This window comes from Pseudorca crassidens, chromosome 9, assembly GCF_039906515.1.
Source record: "Pseudorca crassidens isolate mPseCra1 chromosome 9, mPseCra1.hap1, whole genome shotgun sequence".
NCBI classification, from domain to species: Eukaryota; Metazoa; Chordata; class Mammalia; order Artiodactyla; family Delphinidae; genus Pseudorca; species Pseudorca crassidens.
In genome coordinates this window covers 51,453,858-51,481,697 of record NC_090304.1, presented here as the reverse complement: position 1 = coordinate 51,481,697, position 27,840 = coordinate 51,453,858, and the positions used below count along the sequence as shown (strand labels likewise).

General features: G+C 55.0%; 1 protein-coding gene and 1 pseudogene across 7 annotated transcripts in view; one reads left to right on the top strand and one right to left on the bottom strand.

Moving 5' to 3' along the window:
• Positions 1–27,840, top strand: part of ARAP1 (ArfGAP with RhoGAP domain, ankyrin repeat and PH domain 1) — a 63,230-nt gene that overhangs the window by 17,593 nt on the left and 17,797 nt on the right. For 4 of the 7 annotated variants that reach the window (XM_067750238.1, XM_067750239.1, XM_067750236.1 and 1 more), the window contains exons 2-13: positions 4,958–5,509; positions 16,747–16,916; positions 17,498–17,565; positions 18,168–18,298; positions 18,440–18,595; positions 19,123–19,192; positions 19,496–19,616; positions 20,023–20,225; positions 20,771–20,880; positions 23,325–23,524; positions 25,357–25,442; positions 26,671–26,853. In XM_067750238.1, coding sequence (XP_067606339.1) covers positions 5,001–5,509; positions 16,747–16,916; positions 17,498–17,565; positions 18,168–18,298; positions 18,440–18,595; positions 19,123–19,192; positions 19,496–19,616; positions 20,023–20,225; positions 20,771–20,880; positions 23,325–23,524; positions 25,357–25,442; positions 26,671–26,853 — 2,007 coding nt within the window. In that variant the 5' untranslated portion in view covers positions 4,958–5,000. Of the gene's footprint in view, positions 1–4,957; positions 5,510–9,524; positions 9,897–16,746; positions 16,917–16,984; positions 17,052–17,497; positions 17,566–18,167; positions 18,299–18,439; positions 18,596–19,122; positions 19,193–19,495; positions 19,617–20,022; positions 20,226–20,770; positions 20,881–23,324; positions 23,525–25,356; positions 25,443–26,670; positions 26,854–27,840 lie in introns of those variants that run through there. The other 3 variants (XM_067750240.1, XM_067750242.1, XM_067750243.1) reach the window with 3 other exon arrangements.
• LOC137230583 (small ribosomal subunit protein eS12-like) lies at positions 22,320–22,709 on the bottom strand (annotated as a pseudogene).

Below are 27,840 nucleotides of genomic sequence, written 5' to 3'. Positions count from 1 at the left end.
TTTCCTTTTCCCCATCCCTCGCCCCTCCCCCTTCCCCCTTCCTCTTCTTCCTCCTGGCATCCAGCTGCCCAAAGTGGCCTTGCCTCATAGGCTTTCTCATTTACCCCTGTCCTTGCAGCTTCCACCTCAGGCCAAGATAAGGGGCCGTTCAGAGTAGCTGCCGCCTCCGGGGGACCCTGGCATTCTGGGCAGCCCGGCTGGTGGTGAGTCAGGGAGGGATGGGGGTGCTGGGCTGAGTGTGGCAGGCTAAGTCCCGACACTGAGGTGGAGGAGGCTTCATGAAGGTGAGACCTAAGGTCCCGCTTTCCATTTTGAAAACTGAGATTGAGAGACAGAGAGAGGGTGAGGCCAGAGACCTTGCGAAGAGCCACCCGAGCGGGCTTGAAAGGGATGGGGCCACACAGGGAGGGACCAGTGGGTCGGGTGGGGTGTGTACCTGCTTACTTGATTTCCTTCCATGCCTGGTGAGTTATGGTCTCTTTCTTACTCCCAGATGATCGTGTTATCTTTTAAATTGTAATTTGTTGGAAAATGGTATAAAATTAAAAAGATACAGAGGATACAGTGAAAGGTAACCCTCCCTCTCTTGTCCTGCCAGCTGCGGGTCTCCTCCCCAAAGGCAGTTTCTTGTATACCCATCGGAGTATTCTGTGTATAACGTGTGCATATGTGTATATGTATTCTTTTTCTTTAACCCAGATTTTTACATAATAAAACAGTGTTCTGCACCTTGCTTTCCCACCCAACAATAAATCTCTAATATCATTGAATATGAACTTTAGAATCTGCCTTTGGGTAATTTTAGTTGGGATTGTGTTAGCTTTAGCTTAACCCTGGAAGAACTGATGTCATTATAATGTTGAGAGCCAACTTATTTAAGAACATCAAATGTATTTCTGTTCATTCGTGTCTTCCTTTGGGACCCTCAGGAGCCTTTTATTTTTTAAAAAAGTATCTATTTATTTGGCTGCTGCGGGTCTTAGTTGTGGCACACAGGCTCTTTGTTGCGTCGTGCAGGCTTCTCTCTAGTTTTACGTGTGGGCTCAGTAGTTGCAGCATGTGGGCTCTCTAGTTGTGGTGCGTGGGCTCTAGAGTTGCCCCATGGCATGTGGGATCTTGGTTCCCTGACCAGAGATCGAACCCACGTCCCCCGCATTGAAAGGCAGATTCTTAACCATTGTACCACCAGGGAAGTCCCTCAGGAGCCTTTTAGAAAAATTCACATAGTTCAATATTTGGATGATAGAAAAAAGATGTAGAGTGAAACGTTTCCCTCCACATGGAGGTGGGTTTCCAGGGAAGCTGATGGGGCCCAGGGAGGGCCTGGGCAGTGTGTGCATGTGGTCATGTGTTTTTGTAAATTCTTACAAAAGTAAGATGTTCTTTTTTTTTTTTTTTTTGTGGTACGCGGGCCTCTCACTGCTGTGGCCTCTTCCGTTGCGGAGCACGGCTCCGGACGTGCAGGCTCAGTGGCCATGGCTCATGGGCCCAGTCACTCCGCGGCATGTGGGATCTTCCCGGACTGGGGCACGAACCCGTGTCCCCTGCATCGGCAGGCGGACTCTCAACCACTGCGCCACCAGGGAAGCCCTCTTTCTTTTTTTTAATTAAAAAATTTTTTTGAATTGAGATGTAATTGACATATTATATTAGTTTCAGGTGTACAACATAAAGATTTGATATTTGTATATATTGGAAAATGATAAGATACTCTTGTATTCTTTTTCTGAAAGAGGGCATCCAAATTGGGTAAGCTTCAGGCCCTGTGAAGTCTGGCTCTGCCTCTGCTCCCTCCTGTCCTCCTCAACCCTCAGTTTTCCTCCTTAGAGGCAACCAGCGTCACCTGTCTCATATGTATCTTTTCAGAGATATCTTATGCATTTAGTGGTAGACACATACTGATCTATCCTTTCCCCCCACCCCCTTTTTTTTGTCCCATGTGAAAGGCAGAATGTTCTCTATACTGTTTTGAACCTTTCTTTGGTCACTTAATACATACTGGAGGTCATCCCTCATCAACATGTAGGGAGTTTCCTCCTTTTTTACAGAGTTTCCTCATGTTTCTTTAATCATTTAGCAACACATCTTGGAGGTCATCTCACACTAATATGTAAAACGTTTCCTCATTTTCTATGGCTCAGTATTCTCCCGTATGACTACACTGTAATTTAGTTAACCATTCCCCGATTTTTGGGTATTTTGTTTACTTCCAACCTTTTGTTGTTATACACAATGCTGTAACCAATAACCTATGCACGTCATTTTGGACATGCATCAGGAAGACTGCAGGGTAAGTGCCCATGGGTGGCTGGGTCAAAGGGCACAGAAGCATCGGGGTTTCAAATCGATGGTGGCATTGCCCTTCCCAGAGGCACTGGCCCGGCCAGGGAGGGGAATGCCTCGCCCTGTCACCACTCAGTGTGGGGAGGTTAAGTTCCTTTTCCTGTGTTTAAGAACCATTTATACTTTTCTTTCTGTGAATTTCTCTGTTCATATTCTTTGCCTATTTTTCTGTTAGGTTACTGGTCTGTGTCTTATTTCTAGGTGCTTTTCACTTTTTAGGAAAATTAGTCTATGTTTGGGGTGTGAGTGACAGCCCCTGGTTTGTCATTTATATTTTGGCCTTGCTTATGGTGCCTTTTTATTTTTTTTAATCATGCAGGAATGTTTGATTTGTATATAGTTGAGTATTTTACTCTTTTCTTTATCCTTCTGGATTTGTATCATTTCCAGAAGGCTTTTGCCTCTCTGAGACAAGGGTTTTTTAAGTCCTTTCATGGTTTTATTTATTATTTTGAAATCTTTGATTTGTCTGTAACTTATCCTGTTGTAAGGTGTAGAGGTCCAGCTTTGTAGCTTGCTCCACAGTTGTCCCTACAATTTAATAATCCATCTCTTCCCCACTAGTTTGAGATGTTACTTTTGTTGTATACTAAATTCTTAGATTTATTTGGGTCTATTTTTGAACTTTCTGTTCTGTTTAATTGATCTGTCTGTTCAAGTGCTGGTAACCTGTACTGTTTTAATTGCCATGGTTTTATGTTTTAATATGTGGTGAGGCTGATTCTCACTCTTTACCCTTCCTTTGTCCCACTCCCTCACTTCCAGAATCTTCCTGGCTCTTCCTGCTTGTTTGTTTTTCCACATGAACTTTCAAATAAACTTGTCTAGCCACCGCCCGCCCCGCCGCCCCCGCAATTCTGTGTGTGCTTAGCAGGATAGTGCATATTTATAAATTAACTGAGAATTAATATCTTTATGATATTCTCTATCCAGGAGAATATCATGTCTTTCTATCTGTCCAGCTCTCCTTTTTGCCCATTAATAACACTGCACATTTTTCTCACTATAAATCCTGCACATTTCTTTCTTTTTATTTTTTAAAAACTTTATTTATTTATTTATTTTTGGCTGCATTGGGTCTTTGTTGCTGCACACGGGCTTTCTCTAGTTGCCGTGAGCAGGGGCTTCTCTTTGTTGTGGTGCACAGGCTTCTCGTCATGGAGCTTCTCTTGCTTCTCTGTGGAGCACGGGCTCTAGGCGCACGGGCTTCAGTAGTTGTGGCGCGTGGGCCCAGCAGTTGTGGCTCGTGGGCTCTAGAGCACAGGCTCAGTAGTTGTGGCGCACGGGCTTAGTTGCTCCGCGGCATGTGGGATCTTCCTGGACCAGGGCTCGAACCCACGTCCCCTGCATTGGCAGGTGGATTCTTAACCACTGCACTGCCAGGGAAGCCCGATCGTGCACATTTCTTATTAAGTTTATTCTCGGTGGTTTTTATTTTGTGATGCTATTATAAATGAGGTCTTTCATCCTGGTTTCTACCTGGTCATTGCTTATAAATATCAATTCTGTTATATTAATTTTGAACCCAGCTATCTTACTAAATTCTTTTATTGTTTGTAATAGTTTCTCAGCTGAGCTTCTCGGGTTTTCCAACTCCAAACTCGTATTATTGTTAAGTAATAGATTAACTCTTCTTTCCCAGTTTTTATACCAATGATATATTTTTGTTGTCTAGAACTTTTATGATGATGGAAGTTTTTCTACTGATTTTCCATTAAGCAAAGTGCTGGTTTTTATTTTAAGGAAGTGTTGATCCATTTCTATTTTACCGATACTGCAATTTTTGTTGAAGTATGCTGGATATTGAGTTTTATCATATGCCTCTTTAGTATCTGTGGAGATGAACAGATAACTTTTTTCTTTTGATCTGTTAATCACTGCTTTGCATCATCTGTTCCTTGACTCTTGCCAGTTCAGGAGTTCTTGAGTATTGGTAGGGGACCTTAGTCCCCATTGCCTAGCGCAAGGCTATCAAATGAATGAATGGCCTTTCCTATACATTTCCCCCTGTCCCTCCTTGGGGGTGGGGGTGGGGTTGCTCACTCACAGGACCAGGACCCCAGAGGCTGTGTGATGCTGGGTTGCCTCATCTCCTGGAGTATTCTGCTTCCTCCAGGGGCATGGAGGTGGGGGTAAGGCTCAACCCACAGACTGGGCCTGCAGGGGAACCAGCAGTGGTATCCCTCAATCCCACCTGTACTTGCTAACCCCTGGGCCTGGCCCTCAGCTGGAAACTGGCACCTCAGAAGGAACTGGGTCCTTGCCTGGGTCTTGCAGCGGGCGGGAGGGAATGTGTGTGCAGACATAGCCACAGCAGTGGCCAAGGCTGTGGATGGGGGTTCGGGTAGTACCAACTCTGAAGGCCCTGGAGGGCTTCCTAGAGGAGCTGGATGCTAGGAGGCCACAGGGGTGGGGTGTCAGGTTTCAGGCAGTGGGAGAAGCCTGCGTGTTCAGGGACCAGGCAGTACCTGGCCTTGCCTGGCACATGGGACACAGGGGAGAGGGCTTAAATACAGAGCTTACCCATGGCGTGGGAAAGCCACAGAGAATTGTTGACTGGGGACCTATACCTGGGCAACCATGCCTCTGACCTGTGCCCATGTATCTCTTCCAGGTCTGGACAGAGTCCTGCTGGCTGGCTTCTGCTGACAGGAACAATGGCAGAGGCCGGGGATGGGGCCCTATCGGTGGCCGAGTGGCTGCGGGCACTGCACCTGGAGCAGTACACGAGGCTCTTTGAGCAGCACGGACTGGTGTGGGCCACAGAGTGCCAAGGCCTCAGCGATGCCCGCCTGGTGGACATGGGCATGCTGCTCCCCGGCCACCGCCGCCGCATCCTGGCTGGCCTGCTCCGTGCCCACACGCCCCCAGCCCCTGCACCCCGCCTCACCCCACGGCCCGTGCCCATGAAGCGTCATGTCTTCCGCTCACCACCTGTGCCCACCACTCCACCGGAGCCACTGCCCATGGCTGGAGAGGATGAGGGGCTACCCACTGCCCCACCCATCCCGCCCCGGAGGAACTGCCTTCCACCCACCTGCTTCTCCCCCCCATCCACGTCTGCCCCAGACCCTGTGCTGCCCCCGCTGCCTGCCAAGCGGCATTTGACAGAGCTCAGCGTTCCGCCTGTGCCCCCTCGCACTGGGCCCCCCCGCCTGCTGGTGAGGTGAGTGGATGCCGTCCAGAATGGAGGAACATGGGCAGAGGATCTAGAGGGTTGTGGGGGAGTCTGTGGCCTTTGCCACTAGGGTAAGAAAGGCACCTTGGTGGAGGGAATAGCATGTGCAAAGCTCAGAGGTGGGAAGCACCGTCCACGGGTGCTCTGAGCAGACAGTGTGGCTGAGCTGTTGTGTGAGCGAGGGTGGGTTCGTGGATGGCGCTGGTGGGACATGCTGTGAAGGCCAGGCAGGGAGCCCAGGGAGGTTTTAAGCGGAGTGATCAGATGAAAGCTGAGTACGGAAAGGATGACCCCGGCTGCTGCTAAGGTTGATGGGGGAGGAGGCTGGGAGACCAGTGAGAGGGCGCAAGGCCAGGTGGGAGGCCCCCGCTCAGGCTGTGCTAGTGAGACTGGAGAGAAGTAGGCATATTGGAGAGGTCGGCCCTAGCGTGGACAGGACTTGGGCACGGCCTGGGCATGAGCAGAGAGGGAGAGAGGAGGCTCATGGCGTCCAGGTTCCCATCTTGGGTAGATGGTGGTGCAGTTCCTGATCTGGGACCTGGCCACAGGAGGGAGCTTGGGAGGAAGTCTGGAGTTCAGTTTGGGGCCTGGTGAGTGTGGGATACTGGGAGACCAGAGTGCATTTCTCAAGTCAGGAGGTAGTATGTGGAGGAAATGGGAAGTCTAGAATGAAGAACTCGTCCTGGGGGACGCAGCAACTGCCCTGGGGCTGGCGCGGGTGCTCCCGTCTTCCCCTTTCACACTGCTCCTGCCACATGTCACCCGATCCTGGAGACACTTCTCAGGCCACATCCTACTCACCCTCCCTCCTCCCCAGAACTGTTTTCTCCCCTCCTAGCTCCTGGTACTCCTTGTTTTCTTGAGTTTCCTCCTAATTCTGTGGACACGCCATTTAACCTCCTTTACATATGCCCTCCCTTCCTGCCATTTGCTGGGGTGCCCAGCTTGGAGGAGCATCCCCAAGTATGGCTGGATATGTGGGGTGTAATGGAGCTTTATTGCAGCACTTGACCAAGTCACTCTAATCTGGGAAGGCTTCTTGGAGGAGGAAGAGATATGCAGAGAGAGGTCTCCTGGTCCATGTTACTGTTGGGCACTGTGCTGGGTGCTTTGCTCACATGCTCTCGTTTGATCCCTGCTCAAGTGCTCCGGGGCGTTTGTGTCCTGTTTTCAAGCAGAGAAACTAAGGCTCAGAAAAGGGAGGGCGCCACTGGCTGGATCCATGCCAAGTATATGCTAGGGGAGCCCCGTGGGGAGGGTCTGGGAGGTTTTCCTCACCCAGAGAGGGGCATAAAGTAAAGGGGCCTTCAAAGCCAAGCCAGGGCTGTGGTGTTTTGAGATTTGACGGGTGAAAGCACAAAAAGTTTATTGTGCCTTTCCCGGGTTCACACAACTGGGAGCACCACTGGGGTCCCCCGGGAGCCTGGCTTATAGACCGAACTGGAGTTTCCTGGTGCCACTGCACCCTCTAGTGGCCACTTTCTTGCACGTAGGAGTAATTTCTCTTTTCTTTAACTCCATCGTTAGGATGGAGTGTGTGTCTGTCTGTCTGTTTGCTTGTCTCTGGGGGTTGGGAGTGGGTGAACAAGGGCAGGAGGCAGGGCCCTGTCCATAGGAAGTTCACGAAGGCTGAGGAGGCAAAAACCCCAGTCGAGGAGTGGAGGCCTGGGTTCCTGCCTAGAAGGCAGGATACCTGAGCAGGTCCAGCTGGCTCCATGACTCTGATTAGGAGCTGCCCCTCTGGGCCTGTTTCCCCATCAGGTGTCCTCCTTGGCCCTCCATGGCCCTCCTAGTACTGACATCTGAATTCAGGAGACTTTCTGGGTAGAGCAAGGGTCCTACCTTCACCCCAGGGTACCAGGCCCCACTCTCAGATCCTCAGGCTGAACTTAGCCAACGTCTGGGAGAGGCCAGACTCCCGTGGTCAGGAGTCCGGCCCCTTGTAGCTAGAGGACCCAAAATTCATTCCGTGCTCACAGAACTTGTAGGCAATTATTCCTTGCAATTTGGGGCTGCTCCTTAGGGCAGAGTGGCAGGTGAGCTGCCAAGCCTGGCTTCCTGTGTCCTGGGGTCTTTGACACTTGGAATTGTGGGCATCTGCAGTCCTAGCATCCTGGGCTCGCAAGGTGTACAAAGTCTTTAAAGCCCAGAGGGAGAAAAACTAAGGGCGGACAGAGCCTCACATATGTGTAACAGGTGAAGGCTGGGCAGGTTTGGGGCGAGGATTCAGCCTGACTGGCTACCCTGTCCCCTCATAGCCCCTTTCTATGACTCCAGGCTCCGTGGTGCACAGTGCAAGACTGCTCAGCCTGGCCTGCTCCTGCCCCCCTTGCAGGAGTCCCCGCTTCCTGATGTGGCCTTCCTGTCCTTGCCTGCACCCTCTAGTGATGAGGGTCTCACCCTCTCAATCATAGGGCCTCTTACACCAGATCAGGTGATGACTGAGGGAGCATTTTTGCCTGGTTCCGGTCCATCACTGGGCTCCCCAGCAGAATCTGGGATCTAGTGACTCCACATGAGGGCATGCCTGGCCAGTTTGTGTGTGTGCACCCCTAGGCGTGTGTCTGTCAGGATAGTAGTGTGTCTGTGTATTTTTGCATCCGCACATGTCCTAAGGGAGGCGATGTATGATCCTAACATATGCACACAGGTGGGGATTTGAAACTGTATTATGCACCATACAGTTTCAGTGGTGACTTGCTGTAGTGTGTGCAAATTTATCAAGGCCTGTGTGCACGCCTACACGTGCCCATGCGTACTGGTATTGTGGGGACTCCAACAGCGTGAGTGTATTGGTGAGTGCGTGTGATGTGGGTGGTGAATTGGCATGTGTGTTATTTGTGTACTGTCAGGTGTGAGCCAGTGTGTGCTCGTGCTGTGTTTGCACGTGCTGCCAAGAGGCTGAGCCCCCTAGAATGTCAGTTCCATTCGTGCTCAGATGCTCGTCAGTTTCATCTACGACTGAATCCCCAACATCTGAAACAGTGCCAGGTGCCTAGCAGGCACTCAGCAAGTGTTTGCTATGTTAGTAAATAGATGAGGCCTGCATGAGCTTCTGTACTGCCAGGCGCTGAGCACATGTGCTGCCCGTGCAGACTCACCCCTAGTGGACCCTGGACAGTAGGGTTACAGGACACCCCAAATCCCTTCCCACTACCCAATCTCTGTCACCCCAGGCCTCTTAGAAAGGGAGAGACTTCAAGGGAGGCAGGCAGAAAAGGAGCAGGGATGGGGTCCTCTCCCCTCTGCACCAACTGGGTCAGGACTCTCAGAACCAGGTTCATTATTCTGCCTGGCCTGGGAGGACCCCATTGCACCCTCAAAGGGTTTGCACACCCACCATCACTTAAGCCTGTCATAGGGAACTAGCTAAGTCCAGAGATGCTGAGAAACTTGTTCAAAGTCACACAGCCCAGCTCAGGGGAAGCTGATGTTCAAACCCTGCCTCCTGGCCTGGGACTGTCTACTCAGCTTTAAGTCTCATAGATGTGAACGCTCTGAGCCTGCTTCCCTGAGCGTGGCAGAGAGGTCATTCCTGATCCAGGGTTTCAGGGTCACCCTGCAGAGCCCCTCCTAGGCTGCTCTGGGCCTCTGTTTCCTCCTCTGACACCTGGATGTCTGGAGATACCTTGGGAAGAGGGAGTATTTGTCCAGACGGGACAGCTACCAGCTAGAGTCACACTGCAAGTCCTCCCACCTGTGCCCTCGACCACCCTGCAGCCCAGCCAATCCCTGGTCTTCCTGAAGGCTGATCACTTGTTGCCAGGGCAGAACTTGCTCCCTTCAGAGAGCCTCTTTCCCAGCTTCTCTGGGCCTCCTTGTGGGCGTGGGGAGGGGCCAGCCAGGACCAGGGCCTTCTGGGTGTTCACTCTGTAAGGTCCTGCTAGATGGCACTGGGGTGGCTTGTCCACTCACTCCAGCTGGGTGGGGGGGCAGCCTGGGGGCGGACAGGAAGTGTCTGTCCCGGGGGATTCTGGGTGACTTTTCTCTCTGTCTCAGTCCGTGTTTTCAGGAAGTGTGTGTGTTGGCCAGGGCTGCAGGGGGGTGGGGTGAGGCGGAGAGCAGGAAGCTAGAGGAGACCAGAGCTGGATTCAGACACAGACACACACGTACACGTACACACACTCACTCTCCCGGACAGACCCACAGTTACACACAGGAACACACACTCAGACAAGTGATCACAGACACTCAAGACGCAAATCACGGGTGCACAGAGCCATGCCTGGACCCAGACGTGGCCTCAGACATACGCAGGGAGTGGGGCCGGCCTGTCTGTGAGACCAGCCCAGGTCGGACACAGGCTGCACACGCTGGGCCCGGCTGACCAGAGCCACAGGAGTCCTCGGGCCCCGGACCCAGAGGGCGTCAGAGGGTGAGCGAGGGGCCGCTGTGGGCTGGGCTGTCGGCCAAGGGAAGGTGGGGAGGCTCCTCTGGCGGGCCTGGGAGGGCAGGAATCCCTGTCTGTCTGTCTGCCACCTCTCCGCCTGCTGGGTTTTCTGTGCTGGTCTCCTCCCCCTCCCTTTTTTACTCTCAGAATTTTCTGTCTTCTTTCACTTTGTCTACATTTTCTGTTTTTCTCCTGCCCTTTCCTTTTCTCCCCTCTCTCTTCGCCCTCTCTGCCCTGGGCTTTCCAGGTCTCCATCTCCCCATAAACCTCTCTCCCGGGTCCACTCGGAGCCCCCCGGGGCCTGTTTCCTGGGCTTCACAGACTGCTCCTCTGTGGGGTCTCTGCCCCTCAGGGATCTGGTGCTGATCTCGGTTCTGGCTCCCTGCACCCCACTGAGGATTGCCTCCAGAGGCTTAGGTGACTTCTCTCAGGGTCAAATTCAAGGGTGCTGTGGCTCTGGGCAGCTCCTACCAGAGCCCCCTTGCCCTCCCCGCAGTCCAGGTGATAGGAAGGCCTGTCAAGGGCTGGCACTTAGCTGGCGACTTCCTATCCCTCCTTCCAGGGCTGGTGGTGTGGTGGGGGTGCCTGTGTCATTGGGGGGCTCCCCCCAATTGCTGTGGTCCCTAATGAGCTCAATAACCCTGTGCTTGGGCCACTGGGGACATAGAGATTCCTCTAACCAGGTCCTGTCTGTGTACCTGGCTCTGCCCTGCGCCCTTGGCTCATCTTTCCATAGGGCCCAGCAGACACCTGCACCTTCTCCTCCAGCCAGGCCAGCCCTGGGATGGGGGAGAGGGGCTAGTACAGTTGTGAGCCACCTGAAGGGTGAACTTCCTCCCCCCACTGCCTTCACAAGCCAGCACAGGGTCAGGCCTGGGAAGCAGGAAGAGCTGCCATGGGAGACCTGGGCCTCAGCCCTTTCCTGCCCATGACAGCAAGACTCCCAACTGTGTGAGCTTAGAGGAGGGAGCAGTTTGGGTAGACTTCCTGGTGAAGGAGGTGTGTCCTGAGCACAGGGGAGTCGAGGAATCAACAAAAAAAGACTCCCAGCAGGATGTCTGGCACATAGGGGGTACTTAGCAAATGATAGCTGCTATATTGTTCCAGGGTGAAGTACAAAGAGCTGGGTGAAACCTTGGTTTTGAGGGTGGATGCCAGGTCCGTGGGGCACTGCTGTATGGAGGGATGGAGAGCTGCTGACCTCCAGTAATCAGTATGTGAGTGGGGCGATGGTCATTCATTCATTCAGAACACAGTCCAGGAAGCCCCCTCTGTGTTGGGTGACGCTGTGGCATGGAGAGGGATTGGCCTGAGGGGACTCACAGCATATGCAAAAGCTGAGAGGCATACCGCAGACATCACGTCTAAGCAAGTGAGACCCCAAGAAGGGCTTCTCTGCCGTGGCTTGGGCAGAAGTAAGTAGGACAGAGCCCGGAAAGCGCTAGAGGGGCTGACCCTTGGGCCTCATGATGGAGAAGGAAGGACGAGGGCAGCCACGGAGGAAGAAAGAAACCTAGGGCTGACTGAGGCCTGGGCCCCAAGTAGGATGAGGAAGTGGGCAGTTGGGAAAGATTGCCCCTGTGGGACGAGGAGGTCAGAAGAGGAGGCAGATGTGTCCAAATCAGAGTCTGATCCCACCTCTTGGCCCTGCTGGTGAAAATCCAGGAGCTGGGTTTGGGCTGGGTCCCTCCAAGGCCTGTGTGACCCTGTAGGGGGAAAGTCCTGATTCCAGGACAGGGTATAGGCCTGAGTCCTTGGTCCTCTGAGGTCAGTTCAGTGAAGGAAACATTGACAGATACAACTATACTGAGTGCTCAGAAGTGTGGGGACTGGAGACGCCTCAGAAGGCCCCTGGGGCATGAAGAGAGGCGCAAAGTGGAGGGGGAAGATGTATGATTTGCACCTTTGGAAGGAGAAGTAGGAGACGGCCAGATGGAGTTGCGTTCCAGGTGGAAGGAACAACATATGCAAAAGCCTGGAAGTATGCATTTATGGAACGCAGCTCAGTCAAGGATGGCTGGAATGTAAGAGTGGATCAGTTCAAGGCCAGCCTGAGACATTCAGGCTGCCCCACTCTGCAGCCCTGCCCATCTACCCTTATGGTGTTTGACATAAATAGAAAGGAGTGAAGGGAGAACCAGGGGCCACCCTGGAGGAGAGGGCTGTGGGACAGGTTCCTGGCCCATCCTGTGGGGCCTGAGCCTCCTTCAGCCACAGGCAGGGTGAGAAAGTTGTGCTGGTGACATGTGGCAGTTGGCTCTCCTTACTGAATTATCAGTGAGCCTGGAAGCAGACCAGAGAGGAACCTGAGGCTCAGAGGTAAAGTGACCTGCTTTGTAAGGACACAACCTGATGTGAGGTCTAGCTGGGATGCAAGCCCAGACCCACCTGGCTGCAAAGCTCTGTCTCTTACCTACAGTGACCACAAATCTCATTTCATCCAGGACAGGCCTGCTTACATCTGTTGCCCTGACATAGTTATTAATAGGGCCTCTTTTAACTGTCAGAAATGTTCTGGTTTATATGATTAATTATATGGTCACTCTGCTCTTACCCGTTCTGGCTCGGGACCCTCATATATCCCTCAACCCACAGATACAAGGTTGGCTGTGTGTATTTGCCCTAAACCAATAAAACAAACCTTCTTAGGCTGAGGGCCCAGGCTGGAGTGGGCCTGCCCAGGAGTGCCCAGACCCATATGTCACTTGGATAGAGGAGAAAGGGCCTTAAGGAGCAGAGGAGCCAGGAATGAGGGGCAGGGGGTGAGCAGCTCTGTGTGGGCATCTTGGAGGCTACCTAGAAGAGGCCCATTGAGCCGTATTTTGAGGTACAGATAGGCTTTCCATGGACTGAGATGTAAGGAGAGGGCAGGGAGATGCAGGCAGGAGGAAGTGGTGTGAGCGAAGGCTCATAGGAGGGACCACTGAGCCCCTGCTCAGGTTTGGGACTGATCTACTGGTCTTGTGGGGTCAGAGATCAGTGGGGAACATCCCAGCTGGACCTTAGCCGCAGACTGGAGCTGGGGCTGCTCTAAGGGGTGCAGGCACTGAGTGGCCAGGACTCTGGCTGGGTTAGGGTCATTCTGTGGGCACTGCCCCTTCCCCTGGGATTTTCCCACATCCGTGCCTTCCTGATACCACTTCTCCTTTCCTGGGCCTGGCTCTGACTCAGCATGACCCTGGTCCCCTATGGTAGGCAGGCGGGGGGTCAGCTTGGAGGCTTCCTGGAGGAGGTGTCTATTATGAGGTCGGGAGGCCCATGGGGCCTCTTTCTCCCACCTTCTTGGCACCCTCTTCCTGCAAAGGCTTTGCTGGGAGAGGAGCCCTTAGTGTCTGTTCCCCTCTCCTTTCTTACCGTGGTAACACAGCCATCAGAGCTGTGATCACGTTTCCTTTTGGATGGAACATCAACCCTAGAGCTTCCTGGATCCTGAGTTGGGTGCCAGTGTGAGGAGACGGGCCTCAGAGAAGCCCTCAGATCCTGGCTGTGGCCTCCTCATTTGCCACTGGTGGTTGAGCTTTCAGCTGTGGTGCTGGATTTCCTGGGTGCAAATCCCAGCTGTGGGACCAAGGACAAATTAACTTCATCTCTCTGTGCCTCCGTTTCCTCATCTGTAAAGTGGGAATAGCAATAAGCCATACGTTACTGAATGAATGAATCACCTAAAGCACCTAGAAGACAGCTGGGAAAACACACACACACACATAATTAATAAGAATTAATTAATCCAGGTCTTCATTTATTTATTCATCCCTGCTGAGTGCTGGGCATACAGTAGTGAAGAAGATGGGTGTGGCACTTGTCTTAGGGAGCCCACATGCTGGGGAGCCAGGCCTCAGGAAGGGCAGGACCCTCTCATAAGATCAGGCAGTGATGGGGGAGGACTGGGGGCCAGAGATGGGAGGACTGATGCCGCTTGGGCTCCGAGGATACTCTGTTGCCATCACCTTTGCCTCAGCACTGGCCCTCAGTCCTGGGGGAGGTGGGGAGGCAGGCCCACTCAGGCTGCTTGGTATTGGAAGGGCAGAGCCTGTCTGTCCCCCCTGCTCTGAGCCAGTCTGACTGGTCCTGGTCCAACAGCTTAGAGCTCTGTTGTCAGCTGATCACAGACTGGGCCCCCAAGGGCCCCTTCCTCTTGGGAGACTGTGTGGTCTCCAAGGACATTGTACTTGACTAGCTGGGGGGCCGACACCGCAGGTCATGCCCTTGGACCTGTGTGTACTCACTCAGCCTTTCATTTGCTTCTCTCCCCACCCTGTCCGCCAGCCTATCCACCTACCCATCCACCCCCCACCCACCCATCCAACATGCTCTTGTTGCTCACTCAGCCAGGCCCTATGGGTGGACTATGGGGATAAAGAGTCAAGTCCAAGGCTGCCCCTGCCCTAAAGAGACTCAGGGTCAAGTCGGGGAGACAGCCTAGTACAGTGTCCATCAGCGGGTCTTCATAGGTCCAGCTAAACCCCTACCCTAGGCCCACTTGGCATCAGATTCCCTGAAAAGCATGTAGAGAGGGAATAACTGGCCACCAGGACAGCAGCAGGTCTTCCTCTGCTGCGGGGTCCTTGTGGCAGTCAGCGCCACTGTCCACACATCTGTCCAGGAGCAGGAGTTCTCTGTGGTCCTCCAGGGGGCAGCTCAGGGATGAGGGATGAGACTCACAGCCAACAGGTGTGGGCGCCACCCTGGCTTAGAGAACTCTTGCCCCAAGGGGCCAATATGTCTTGTAACAACCGCACAAGTGTGGTTTCAGGTCCCTGCACAGGCTGTGCCCGGTTATGAGCCATCACACTCTGGGAAGTCCAAAGCTCCGACTTCTCCCCCAGGTCAAGAGACCACTTACAGTTTCTCCTTAGTCTAGGTGCAGTTCCACACTCAGGCCACTTTTGCCAAAGGCACTGTTGCCTCAGAGCATGGCTGACATACCACTTTTAGCAGGTTTCTAGGGGGAAAGAGTTTTTTTGTTCATTCTTTACCCTTGGAGAGGAAGGAGATAGGGAGCAGGGTAATGTGGAAGTAGCCAGGTGTCCTAAGAAGCACCCAGACTGTGGACTCAGTGTTCAGGTCCTGGCTTAGATGCTAGCACAGTACCTGGCACAAAGGAGGGAGGTAGTAAAAAGCAAATGTTACTTGGAATAATTCATCTAAAGCTCATATCAGAGGGGAACATGGGCAGGGCCTGGAGGAGCAGGAAGGAGGGGTCAGGAAAAACTTTCACAGAAGGGGCACTTGAGAAAGAAGTTAAAGAATGAGTAGATGTTCTCTGATCAGAGACCAGGGAGCAAGGTATTCCTGCAGGAGGCAGCAGCAGGAGCAAAGGCCCGGCATCATGGTCATGCCCCAGCCCTTCCTTGCCTTCTCGGCGGTCACACACTGTCAGCCACTGCCATGAACACTGGGGCAGTGGACCAGGCTGAGATCACCAGGGAAGAAAGTTGCCCGCCCGCTCTGATGCTCTTCCTCAGCCCCTGCTGCATGCTGGCAGAGACAGCAGTTGGGGCCAGGCTTCTAGAGCTCAGGCACCTGTTCTGGCTGGTGGTCTCTGTGCATCCTGTGTGCTGATGCACGACACGCCTTGTCATGGTTAATCCTCCAGCCACCCTGCCACAACAGTTTTGTAGTCCTTATTTTACAGATGAGGAAACCGAGGCTCAGAAAGGCTAGGTGCTTGCCCCAGGACAGACAGGAACTGAGACTGAGGCGAGGTTGAAACCCACGTCTCTGATGTCCTTTGGAGACACTCAGCCTGCAGGAAGCAGTGCGATCTGTGCTGAGACAGACAGACAGGAGCACTGTGGCTGTGGGAGTTCAGGCACCTTGAACCTGGCCTTGGAGTCAGAGAAGGCTTCTGGGGGGAGTGATAGCAGAGATGAGAAGTGTGGTGGGTTCAGGTGAGTTTGAGGGGTCCTGGGGGATGGTGAATATTCAAGACGAGAGAAGATGGTCTTGATCCAGAGACCCACGGCTTATGGCCTCAGGACTTGGTTTCTAAGGCTCTGGTCTGTGCCCTTGGCCTTGATGCCCATTTCAGTCCTGCGCCATCCATTCTCCAGCAGACACCTTCTTATCCTTAAAATCTCAGGTCCAGGGACTTCCCTGGTGGCACAGTGGTTAAGAATCCGCCTGCCAATGCAGGGGACACGGGTTCGGTCGCTGGTCCGGGAACATCCCACATGCCGTGGAGCAACTAAGCCTGTGTGCCACAACTACTGAGCCTGTGCTCTAGAGGCCGCGAGCCACAGCTACTGAGCCTGCGTGCCACAACTACTGAAGCCTGTGCGCCTAGAGCCCGTGCTCCGCAACAATCAGCCACTACAACGAGAAGCCCACGCACTGCAACTAAGGGTAGCCCCCGCTCGCCACAACTAGAGAAAGCCCATGCGCAGCAACAAAGACCTAATGCAGCCAAAAATATAAATAAATAAATAAATAAAATATAAATAAATAAAAGCTCAGGTCCAGCCTTCCCTGACTCCCAGGCTAGGATGCACACCACCCCCCACCCCTTTCTGGTCTTCATCTCTCTTTTAGAGTGGAGATCCAGTGGGTACATGTGGCTAAAACTCAGCACTTTGGGGACAGGTGACCCTGTCCCAGTAAGGCAGGGCCAGCTCATGAAGCCAAGGAAGGTGCCTGCTCTGGAGAGCTTGGAGGGTTTGGGGCAGGGGAGGGAGGCAAGGAGGGCTCTGTCTGAGTGTGTGGAATGAATGAGTTGTGCAGCTGCTCATGTGAGCTGGGGGGCGCCGTGGGTTTGAGTCCTGGTTCTGTCGCAGTGTCGCTGGCGCAGTGACTCAGCCGCACTGAACTTGATGCCCAACTTTTGGTCTGTTCCCAGCCTTCCTGCCAAGGAAGAAGAGTTACTGTCACCGCCACCATCATTCCCTCCCCAGCCAGAGCCTGAGGAGCCCCCGGCCATCTTCCCCCGGGGGCCTCCCCAGCCCCCATCTCCACCTCCCAGCCCCCCAGAGATTCCCCCGAAGCCTCTCTGCGTGCTCCCAGAGTTTGGTGAGTGCCGTAGCGAAGCATGGGGCTCTGGGTGGGTGGCCTGGGATCAGGGCTGGAGAGTCTGCAAGGGCGTAAGGATCGTGCTCCCCCGTTCTGTTGGGCCCTGCCACCGACCCACTCTGTGGCCCTGGACAGGTGAGCATCTTCCCTTCATCCTTAGAATGGAGACAGCACCCAGCTCTCTGACCTACTGACTGTTAGGTGTGGGCAGATGGCAGACTTCTTGGTTTGCCCGTGGTTTAAAGTCTGGGACTGTTTTCCATGGTCATGGGCAGTTTGCTTTTCCTTGGATTGTCCACTTTTTCTTGTCTCGATTCGTGTTGCTTTTTTTTAGCCTTTTTAAGACAGTCCCTACCCTGACCCCCAAGCTTGCTGCCCAGTCAGACCTCCCTGTGGTGGCCCGGCCTCTCCTTTGGCCGCCCCCTAGTGCTGTCCTGTGAAGCCCCGAGAATATAAATAGCACTTCCTGTCCTTTGTGCCTTTTTTTGCAAGCCAAGCCAGGGTGGGGCAGGGTCTTTCTTAGGCTGGGGGAGGCCAGGCTTCTTTGCCTTTGAGTCTCCCCCTCCCCTCTATCTCCCCAGATGACCCTGACTACGATGAGCTCCCAGAGGAGGGGCCGAGGGCCCCAGCTGCCGTGATGACCAAGAAGGTGGGTCAGGCAGTGGTTAGGGTTTGGGCTGTCTGCCTGTCAGTGTGGAGGGCAGGCTACCCAGGTGCCTTTCAGACCCTGGGGACCACCAGATAGAGAGTAGGTAGCCGGCTCCCTGGAGAGTTCCCTTCCCCTTCACTGTCTTGCTCTGTGGGGGTCTGGGGGCTCTGGTTTGTGGCTCCAGTCTTCAGCTGCATCTGGATGGCTGTGTGGCCCCTTCTCTCTCTTGGTGTTTGGAGCACATCTGTCTTGGGGTGTCCCTCTGTCTCTGTTTCACTTTCTGTGTCCCCGTGTCACCCTCTCTCTGAGTGCCTTAACGTTCCATCCATGTGTCTTTTTCTCTATCCCTTTATCTTTCTGTCTTTGTCTCTCACCTGGGCCCGTGCCTGCACTGGTTTTCTCTGTACCTGTGACCCCGTCTCCCTGGGTCCCTGTGCAGACTGCTGGGGGCTGGGGAGGAGAGGAGTGTGAGGAAAGAGAAGTAAATGTGCAGAGTTGTGTGGGTCCAGGATGGAGTGGGCAGAGGGGGATGTGGCAGCCCCGAGTTGGGTGTGATCTGGGGCTTGGAGGGGAGCATGACACTGAGCGGGTCTGGGGAACAGGAGGACCCCCCAGTGAGCCAAGTCCCGCGGGCCGTGCGTGTGGCCAGTCTGCTGAGCGAGGGGGAGGAGCTGTCTGGGGACGACCAAGGGGATGAAGCTGAGGATGGCCACGCCTACGAGGACATCCCCAAGTAAGCGTCCTCTTCTCTCGGGTGGTTCTCCCACCCAGCTATCCTCCTTCCCCAAGCCCGACCCAGCCTCTCCGTGTCCTCCGCCCCCACCCCATGGGAGCCCCCACTCTGGCCTCCTCACTCCCTCTCTTCTCCCCCCAGTGGTGGATGGCACACTAGCAGCCTGAGCTCATCCTTGCCCAGCAGCCTCCTGATTCCTGATCCCCGACCGCACCCCATGGACGGGCTGCCTGTGGGCCCCACTCCCAGCCCACCGGTCATCAAGGCTGGCTGGCTGGACAAGAACCCACCGCAAGGGTGAGTGAAGCCTGGTGGGTCCTACTGGTGCTCTGCATGGTGTGGGCTCTAGTATACTGGTATCGCGGATCAGAAAACCAGAGGGGACAGGGTTATTGGAGCAGGTCTCCCTCCAGGCAGACTGTAACTGCCGATCATCCCCACCAGACCTATGCTTTATTACCCTTAACACTGAGAAGTCCTTTCTCTGGCGGTCCAGTGGTTAAGACTGCGCTCCCAATGCAGGGGGCACGGGTTTGATCCCTAGTTGGGGAACTAAGATCCCTCATGCTGCACAGAGCAGCCAAAAAAAAAAAAAAAAAAAAAAAAAATCCCGAAACTGGGAAGTCCTACTTGGAGTCTGACATCAATCACTCTTGCTGTATGTAAAAGTTCATCTTCTCAGTGACCACTTGGGATCCTTCCTCCCTTGGACCTGGCTGTTCCTAACTTTGTATGTGGCTTCCAGAGGGGGCTAGGGTGATCCCGGAGCCTCTACCTAATTCCCAGTCCTTTGCTCTGTTGTCCCTCTGCCTCTGCCTCTCCAGATCTTATATCTATCAGAAGCGATGGGTGAGACTGGATACCGATCACCTACGATACTTTGATAGTAACAAGGTGAGGCCCACGTTAGTCCGTGATATGACCCTGCTTCAGCCTGGTCTTGGGTTGAACCCCAACACTGGACCCAGGTGGAGTCCGTCCCTAGATGAGTCCTCACCAGAGCTGTAGTGTGACTCCTTGAACTGTGTCCTCCTGGCCCATTGGCCAGCCTTGGCCTTGGCCAGGGTTGGTGTAGGGGCTGTCACCACCTGTGGGAGGTGGGGCTGCAACCTTCATTTCAACAGAGGTTGAGGGAGTCAAGGAGGGGCTGGGCCTCTGTGGGCCTCACCCCACAGTCGGCTCCTCTCTCTCCCCCAGGATGCCTACTCAAAGCGCTTTGTCCCTGTGGCCTGCATCTCCCGAGTGGCTGCTATTGGGGACCAAAAGTTTGAAGTGATCACGAATAACCGGACCTTTGCCTTCCGGGCGGAGAGTGATGGTAGGGAGGGGGGCAGGAGGAAGACTGGCAGTTTGGCTTGAGAAGTGAGGGAGGAGAACCAGGGCACATCTGCTCCCCCCACATCAAACCGAGAGAGGAGTCAACCCTCTGTGAGGTGGGGGAGGGGAGGGCCCCCTCTGTCCAGCTTTGTGCTGAGTCCTCAGAACCACACATCCCCATTTACAGGGGAGAAGCAGGCTCAGAGAGGCCAAGCGCCTTGCCCACCCTAAGTGGCACAGCTGGGATTGGAGCCTGAGCTTGTCCAAGTCAGAGAACTTAGAGATAGGTGGGCCAGCCTGGGTGGGCTTTCTGGCAGAGGTGTTGCCTGAGGGGCCTGGAATGGGGAACCCTTAGGGGGATCCCCACCGGGCTGAGCCGGGGCTTGCCCCTTTCCCTGTGCCTGCAGCGGAGCGGAAGGAGTGGATGCAGGCCCTGCAGCAGGCGGTGGCTGAGCAGCGTGCTCGGGCCCGACTGTCTAGTGCTCATCCGTTGGGAGTTCAAGGCTCAGAGCCCCCTGACCGCGCCGGCAGCCTGGAGCTACGTGGCTTCAAGAATAAACTCTATGTGGCCGTGGTTGGGGACAAAGTGCAGCTTTACAAGAATCTGGAGGTGCGACTGGTCAGCCAGGCTGCCGAACCTCTCCCGTTTCCCCTGCCCACCTAGTCCCTTAGCCCTGCCCCCCACCCACCTGGTCCTTCAGCCCCAACCCCTGCCCACCTGTTCCCTCAACCCCACCCACCTGGTTCCTCAGCCCCTCAGCCCCGCCCACCTGGTCCCTCAAGCCCCCACCTCACCTAACCTGGTCCCTCAGCCCTGCCCACCTGGTCACTCAGCCCCGCCCTTTCCCTTTCCCCCTTCCCCTGACCCAGCTGTTTGCCTGCCCCGCTTCCTGCCCCTAGTTCTGACCCCTCTCCTGCCTGGTCCCTGAGCATTACCCTCCCATCACCGCCCTGGCTCTTGCACCTCTTACTTATTGCTACATGGCCTCTGATCAAGGTCCATTTACCCATGCCCAGATTCCTGAGCCCTCCCTTATCTCCTTCCTGGGCACTTTCTAGTCCCTAAAGTACCACCTCCCCCTCCTCTCTGCCCCTTCCCTGGGCCTTGAGCCCCACCCCTCAGGCTTGCCCTCACCCCTTCCCACCTACTGCCAGGAGTACCACCTGGGCATCGGCATCACCTTCATCGACATGAGCGTGGGCAATGTGAAGGAAGCAGCAGACCGACGCGGCTTCGACCTCACCACCCCCTACCGCATCTTCAGGTGAGCCTCCCTCATTGTTCACCTGCATCCTCACTCCCTCCCAGTATTTTCTTCTTGCATATGTAGGAAGCTGCCCCTTCTTCTAGGATGGATTTCTCCCCTCTCTTCCCAGCCCTACCCACCCTGCTGGGCCTTTACCTTCACTTGCTAACCTGCTCTGATCTCTTCCTTCTCAGAAATCTCACTTATACCCCCCTCCCTCTGTCCATCACTGTCCCCCCTTCCCTGCCACAGTGCTTCCATATGGGCTTTCTGCACCGCCCACTCACCCTGCTATCCCCTCCAGCCTGCCCTGCTCCCTCAAAAGTGCTTGTCTGTCAATAATAGTTGCTTGCGATCAGAGGCTGCTCTTCACTCCCTATGTCATGCCCATCCTGGGTGCTTTTCCCTGAGCCTCCAAGACTCTACCATCTTGGTTTTCTCTGACCTCAGCTGTCCCTCAGTGGTCTGTCTCTGTCCTCTGTCTTCTACCTGGACGGACTCGCCCACTCCCAGGCCTTCAGCCACTGCCTCTGAGGCACTGTGCCATGCCTGGGTTTAAATCCTGTGTATCAGCTCAGCTGCCGTGACGGAATACCACAGACCCGGGGTCTTAAACAACAGAAGTTTACTTTCTCACAGTTCTGGAGGCTGGAAGTCCAAGGTCAAGATTTTGTCAGGGTTAGTTTCTGGCAAGGTCTCTCTTCCTGGCTTGTAAGTGGCCGCCGCTTCACTGTGTCCTCACACGGCCTTTCCTCTGTGCACATGGAGAGAGAGAGAGATGTCTGGTGTCCCTTCCTCTCTTTATAAAAAAACCTGCTCTTAGGACATTATTTAACCTTAGTTACCTCCCTAAGGGCCGTATTTCCAGATACAGTCACACGGGGGTTTGAGGCTTCAACCTGTGAATTTCAGGGGGACGCGCTTCAGTCTGTAACATCTGGGGTCCATCCTTGGGTCACTTCATGACCTGGGCAAATCACTTGGCCTCTCTGTGCCTCAGTTTCCTCGTCTGTGAGGCAGTCTCTGTAAAGCTGTATCTGATACAGTGTGCGGCGACTGCTCAGTCTAAACGATGTCACCCCTCCTCCAGCATCATCTCCTTCGCCCTTAGCTCAGATCTCTGCCTTCAGGGTCTTTCTCCTGAGCTCTAGAGCTGCACGTCTAATGGTTCTATGGACATTTTCCCCCGTATATTCCTCCCCAGCTCACTGCTCCTCCTTGGGCCCCATCTCCACCCACGGGGACCCCACCTCTCCTACTCATCCCTGTGCAAACCCATCATCACTGCCCCCGTCTTGCCTCCATCACTCCCTCACCTCCGTCTGGCCCCTTCCTGCAGGGCCTAGGCCTGTGGGCCCTCTGGCCTGGCGCCTGCCTCTTCACCCTTGGGCTGCCTATCTGTGACCGTCAGAGGATCCTTTTTCTTCCTTTTTGTTGAAAGCCAAGTTTGTATTTGTTCATTTCTTAGATTCGTAGTAATCTTTGATTGACGTCTATGGCCTGAGATTCTTTGCCATCCTCCTTAACTACCACACAACTGTAACCAGCCGCTTTCTCTGGAGTTTTCCTTCTCTGTCAGCTCTCCAGAGCCCTGCGCATTCCCCTAGATCCTTACTGTCATGGACCTTAATCAGGTTGATTTGGTGTTCGGCTCCAAGGGCCTCCACCGGCCTGGCGTGCTGGGCTCCCCCAGTTGGACGCAAGCACGCAGAGACGGGCTTAGCGCCTGGCTGAGGCCTTGGCAGCTCAGAAGATTCAGGCTTCGTGGGCGAGGGTGGTCTCGGCACCTCTCGTAAAGCAGCGTTGACGTCCATTCCATCGCCAGCAGCAGTGCCCTCCTCGGCCATGGCAGTGGTGGAGCCGAATCTTGAATGCACACATGTGACTTGGTGGCAGCAGGAAAAGAAAGAGCGAGAGGGAAAACATCTCTGTGTCCCTCACCCCCCTGAAACCCTCTACGGCTTCACTGCTGTCCTCTGAGTACACTCTGACCTCCTCTGCATGGCACAGGCTTGCCTTCTCTGTCTCCCAGCTTCTTTTCTGCCAGTACCCCCATCCTGCCCGCAGGCCCTGGAATGCCCTGTGTGCCCTCCTGTCACTTCACACGTGCTGTTCCCTCTGTCTAGGACACCTTTCTACCTCTTCACCTGGGTAAGCCCTCCTCATCTGTCAAGGCTTAGCTCGGGCACCATTTCTTCCCAGCAGCATTTTCTACTCCCTGGGCAGGGCAGAGCCTCCTCTGGCCCCTCCGCCCCCAGCCCTCATTCACACGTCTCTCAGGTTTGGGGTGTCCTTGCCTTTGTCCACGCCCACCCTCCCCACAGACCCTGGGCGCCTCCCTCTTCCGACAGTCAGCTCTCAAAGCATTATTCACCCCCCTTCGTGCTGTGCCACCTCATGCTGCCCCCAAATCCCTCTGAGTCCTTTCCCACCAGTCCCCTACCCCACTCCTGTGTCCCCAGCTTCTTGGCCGAATCGGAGCTGGAGAAGGAGCAGTGGCTGGAGGCCATGCAGAGAGCCATTGCCGAGGCCCTGTCTACCTGGGAGGTGGCTGAGCGCATCTGGGCCATGGCCCCCAACAGATTCTGTGCTGACTGTGGAGCTGCCCAGCCTGACTGGGCCTCCATCAACCTCTGCGTTGTCATCTGCAAGCGCTGTGCAGGTGTGTGGGGGGGTTGGGGTGCCAGACCAGGGCAGGACAGGGCTGAGGTGCTGAGAAGGCAGGTGGTCTGTCTGGCTGGTGGGGCTGGAGCGAAGGCAGTATCAGAGAGCATCGTTTATGAAGTTGCACCTCTGTGTCAAGCCTTTCCCACCGTGATTAACCTGCATGGCAGGGATTCAGCTTCTCACGTCATGAGTGGGGACACCGAGGCACAGAGAGGGGAAATGGCTCCTTCACGGTCACCTGGCAAGGAAGTGAGTCTGGATTTGAGCCCAGGCCTGTTGGAGTCTAGTCACATCAGAAGAGCGGAAGTAGGCCAGGTCTGGCAGGGCTTTGCACGCAGAGGGAGGAGCTGGTGTTTTATCCAGAGGGGGTTGGGAGGCAGGGGCGGGAGGGACGTGGTCAGATTTGTGCATCCGACTCTGGCTGACGGGTGGACGCTGCATCAGAGCTGGTGAGACTGGAGACGAGCAAGGAGACTGCTGCCGGATCCATGAGAGAGAGGAGGTGGAGCCTGGTCCCAGAAAGTGAGCATTTGAGAGGCGTTTAGATCTATGGAGGAAGAGTCCCAGATCACACGTGGAGGATGAGGGAGAAAGAGGGTGGAGCCTCAGATACACTCATCTATTCAACCAGCGTTTATTGAGGGTCTGTGCTGGGCACTGTGCCGAGTGCTGGGAATTCGGCCCCACTGGGAACAGTCTTGGGTGGCTGGAGGTGGGGACCCAGGGGTGCAACAGTTCTGGGAAGTTGCTGTGGGACATCTAGGTCAAATGTCTAGGAGGCCTTGGGCTATGAGGGATGGGTGTGGAAAGCAATGACTCCATTGGAGACCAGATTAGGGAGGCATCGGCTCATGGAAGGAGTGAGGGTGTCCAGAGTGGATGAGATGCTCTGTAGGAGGTTGCAGAGAGAGGTGAGGCCTAAGCCAGAGCCAGGCAGTGCCAGGCACTCATGGTGCCCCCAGCCCAATCCCTGCTCCCAGGGGTCCCTTGTGGGATCTGTAGCTGAGCAAGGTTGCGTCCTTCCAAGCCCAACTCCCCCCTCCCCTTTCATTTCACAGAGATTTATTAAGCGCTCACTGTGTGCCAGGCTTTGTTCCAGGCACTGAGGCTAGACCCTAAAGCAGGCAGTCAACATTCCTTCTCTCAGGCAGCTTACATTCTGATGGGGAGAGGCAGAAAATACATACACAAACCAGTAGAAGTATCAGGCAGTAACAAGTGCTAGGTAGAGAACGTGTTTGCCGAGAAGCCCTCTCTGAGGAGGTGACAGGTCAGCTGAGATCTGAATGTCAGGAGGGAGCTAACCTTGGGAAAATGGGGGAAGAGAATCCAGGCAGAAAGAACAGTGAGTGCAAAGGCCCTGAGGTAGGAATGAACATGGATGATTAGAAGAGGGAGGAGAATTTGAGTGTTGGGGGGGAAGGGGAGGCGGAGAGGCATGAGATGAGAAGAAGCAGGTGAGGAACTTTGATCTAATTCTGGGGAGAATTAAGAGAGTGTCTAAAGCAGGGGTTTGAAGTAAGAGGTTTGCATTTTAAAGAGATCACTCTGGCTGGATTGTGTGGAGAGTGGCCTGCAGGGGGCCAAGCATGGCTGTAGGGAACCAGCTGGGGGACTACTGCAGGAACCCAGGTGTCAATTACAGGGCTCAATTTTGGGGTGCCCTGGGCAGGAGTGTGTGGGAGATGGAGCTGCAGGCCTAGCCGCTGGGTCCTGCCCATGGCCTCTCCCTGTCTGCCCCCATGGGCACTGGGATCGGGGTGGGGGGGGAGTGCTCATGTAAAGGAGAGAGCCCAGATGACCCCGTGTCTGGCCCTCTGTCTACAGGGGAGCACCGTGGCCTGGGCGCTGGTATCTCCAAGGTGCGGAGCCTGAAGATGGACAGGAAGGTGTGGACGGAAACACTCATCGAGGTGGGGAACGAGCTATGTTTGGGGTCTGCCCCTCTCAGCTGCTGCCTGGGTCTTCCAACCCCATCTCCCCCATCTCACCAACCCTAGCACCCTGGAGCTAGAAGAGACCTTTGGGATCATCTAGGGGGTAGGATTTTGGAAAAGCTGATTTTTGGCAAAGTCAGCAAACTGGCCAGTGAGCTGAGAATGTTTTTACAATTTTAAAAGGTTGCTTGAAAAAACAAACAACAACAAAAAACACCAAGAGGAATACGCCACAGAGACTGTGTCCTGCAAAACCTAAAATATTTACTTCATTTTATCTCTACTCGTGCACCAGTGGGTGTGAGTATGTCCATTTGGGGGACGCTCACACGTGTACATTTGTGCCTGTGTACTTGGGGTTGCCAGGTACCGATATGTGTGGTAGTTACAGGGGAGAACCTGCAACAGGAGGCTGGACCAGGGCCTGACCACACATGGCCTTCCTGACAGCCCCAGCCAAGCTGCAGACTTCAGAGTAATTTGGGCATCATATCCCCTGTGAGTTAGAGTTAGAACCCCCAGTTTACAGATGAGGACGTTGAGGCCCAGGGAGAGAAAATGACTTGCCCAAAGTCACAGAGTGAGTCAGTGGCGCCTGGGACTGTTTCCTCTTTGTTCTCTGCTCTGACCCCAGCACCCCACGCAGGCCCTGACAAACAGGCAAGGTGGGAGGCCCAGGAAATGGCTGTGGAATGAGTGATCGGCAGAATGAAAGAATGAATAAACTAGTCCCCCGAATGCCAGACTCTTGTGCACAGTCTGCCCTCACCTCTTTTCCCCTGAGCCCAGAGAGGAATGTCAGGGACAGGAGATGTTTCCAAAATCCCTGTCCACCCAGTTGGCTGAAGGGTTCGCCGCCACCCCCCGACACCCCACCCCCGGCTGTGATAGTCTCAGGAATGCAGAGTTCCAGATGTGGGACTGGGTGGGGAAGTAGCAAGGCCCCCAGCCAGGCACCAGGCCTGGGACGTCCGCCTGTCAGACTGCCTGCCTCTTGTCCTGGGGACTGGGCTCAGGCCCAGGGTTGGTGGGGGAGCACCCATGGCCGCCAGCAGGCCCTGCTGTCCCTCAGCTTCCCTGATGGAAAAGTGGGCGTGTGGCCTGGCTCTTCCAGCCCCTCACCTAACAACCTCAAAACCAGCATTTTGCCGGGCGTGGCCCCCTGGCTGTAGGCTCCCTTCTAACCTCTTGCCCACACCCGCAGCTCTTCTTACAGCTGGGCAATGCTGCTGGGAACCGCTTCTGGGCAGCCAACGTGCCGCCCAGTGAGGCTCTGCAGCCCAGCAGCAGCCCTGGTGCCCGGCGGTGCCACCTAGAGGCCAAATACCGGGAGGGCAAGTACCGACGCTACCATCCGCTCTTTGGCAACCAGGAGGAGCTGGACAAGGTCAGGGCACTGGGCCTGTGAGGCCTCTTAAAACACTCCCGTTATTCATGCCCCCCCCCCCTACATTGCTCTCTCTGTTTCAGCCCATCTTTTCCACTAGCTCAGAGTGATGAGTGGCCCTGTAGGGAAACGGAGGCCCAGAGGGCAGAAGGACCCTGCCCAGCCACAGGGACAGTTGGGACAAAGCAGAGAGGAACCAGGCCTGACCCTTGGGCCAAGGCCACGTCCCCAGCATCTGTCTGCCTCCCTCCGCTCCTGATTCCTCTGTCTCCTCACCCCGTCCTGCTCCTGAATCCTGCCAAAAGGAGTGAACTTGGTGGGGATGCTATTTCCTGTCAGGCTCATGAAAAACAGCTGGCTGCTCCAACCCATCCCCTTCCACACCCCACTCAAGATGAGGCCCCTCATGGGCCCCAGGCCCTGACAGGCTGGGAGCCAAGCCCTGTCCCTGGTCTGGCTTGGCCTGAGTGGGAGGTTGCCTGCTCCGAGGCAGAGGGATGCCGCTTGTGACTTCTGGTCAACCTTCAGCCCTTCCCCCAAGCAGCCCCACCCAGTCGGGCTCAGTCCAGCTAGAAGCCCAGTGGGAGCCAGGCCTCCACCTCCCAGGAACCCAGGCGTCCAGCCCCCAGCCCAGCCCAGTCTAGCCCGCCAGCCAGGAGGGGCGGCAGCTCCCATTGGTTGGGAGGGATGGGCAGGCGGTGAGGAATTCAAATGTGGGAGGAATGAGCTACAAAGCACCCCCCTCTGGCCTTCCACAAGGCAGAGGGAGCTTGAGAGCCTCTAGAGAACACGCCTGGTGGCTGACAGGGTCCCAGGGGGCTGTCAGCAGGGTGAGGCCTGGACTGCTAGGACCCCTGGCCTCTGTGGGGATGCCCCTGCCCCCCCCCCCACTCCGCTTGGCCTTTCTTTTCCTCCTCCTGTCTTTCTTCCTCCCTTTCTTCTCTTTCACCCTGAGGATGGACCCCTAACCTGGGTGACCCCTTCCTC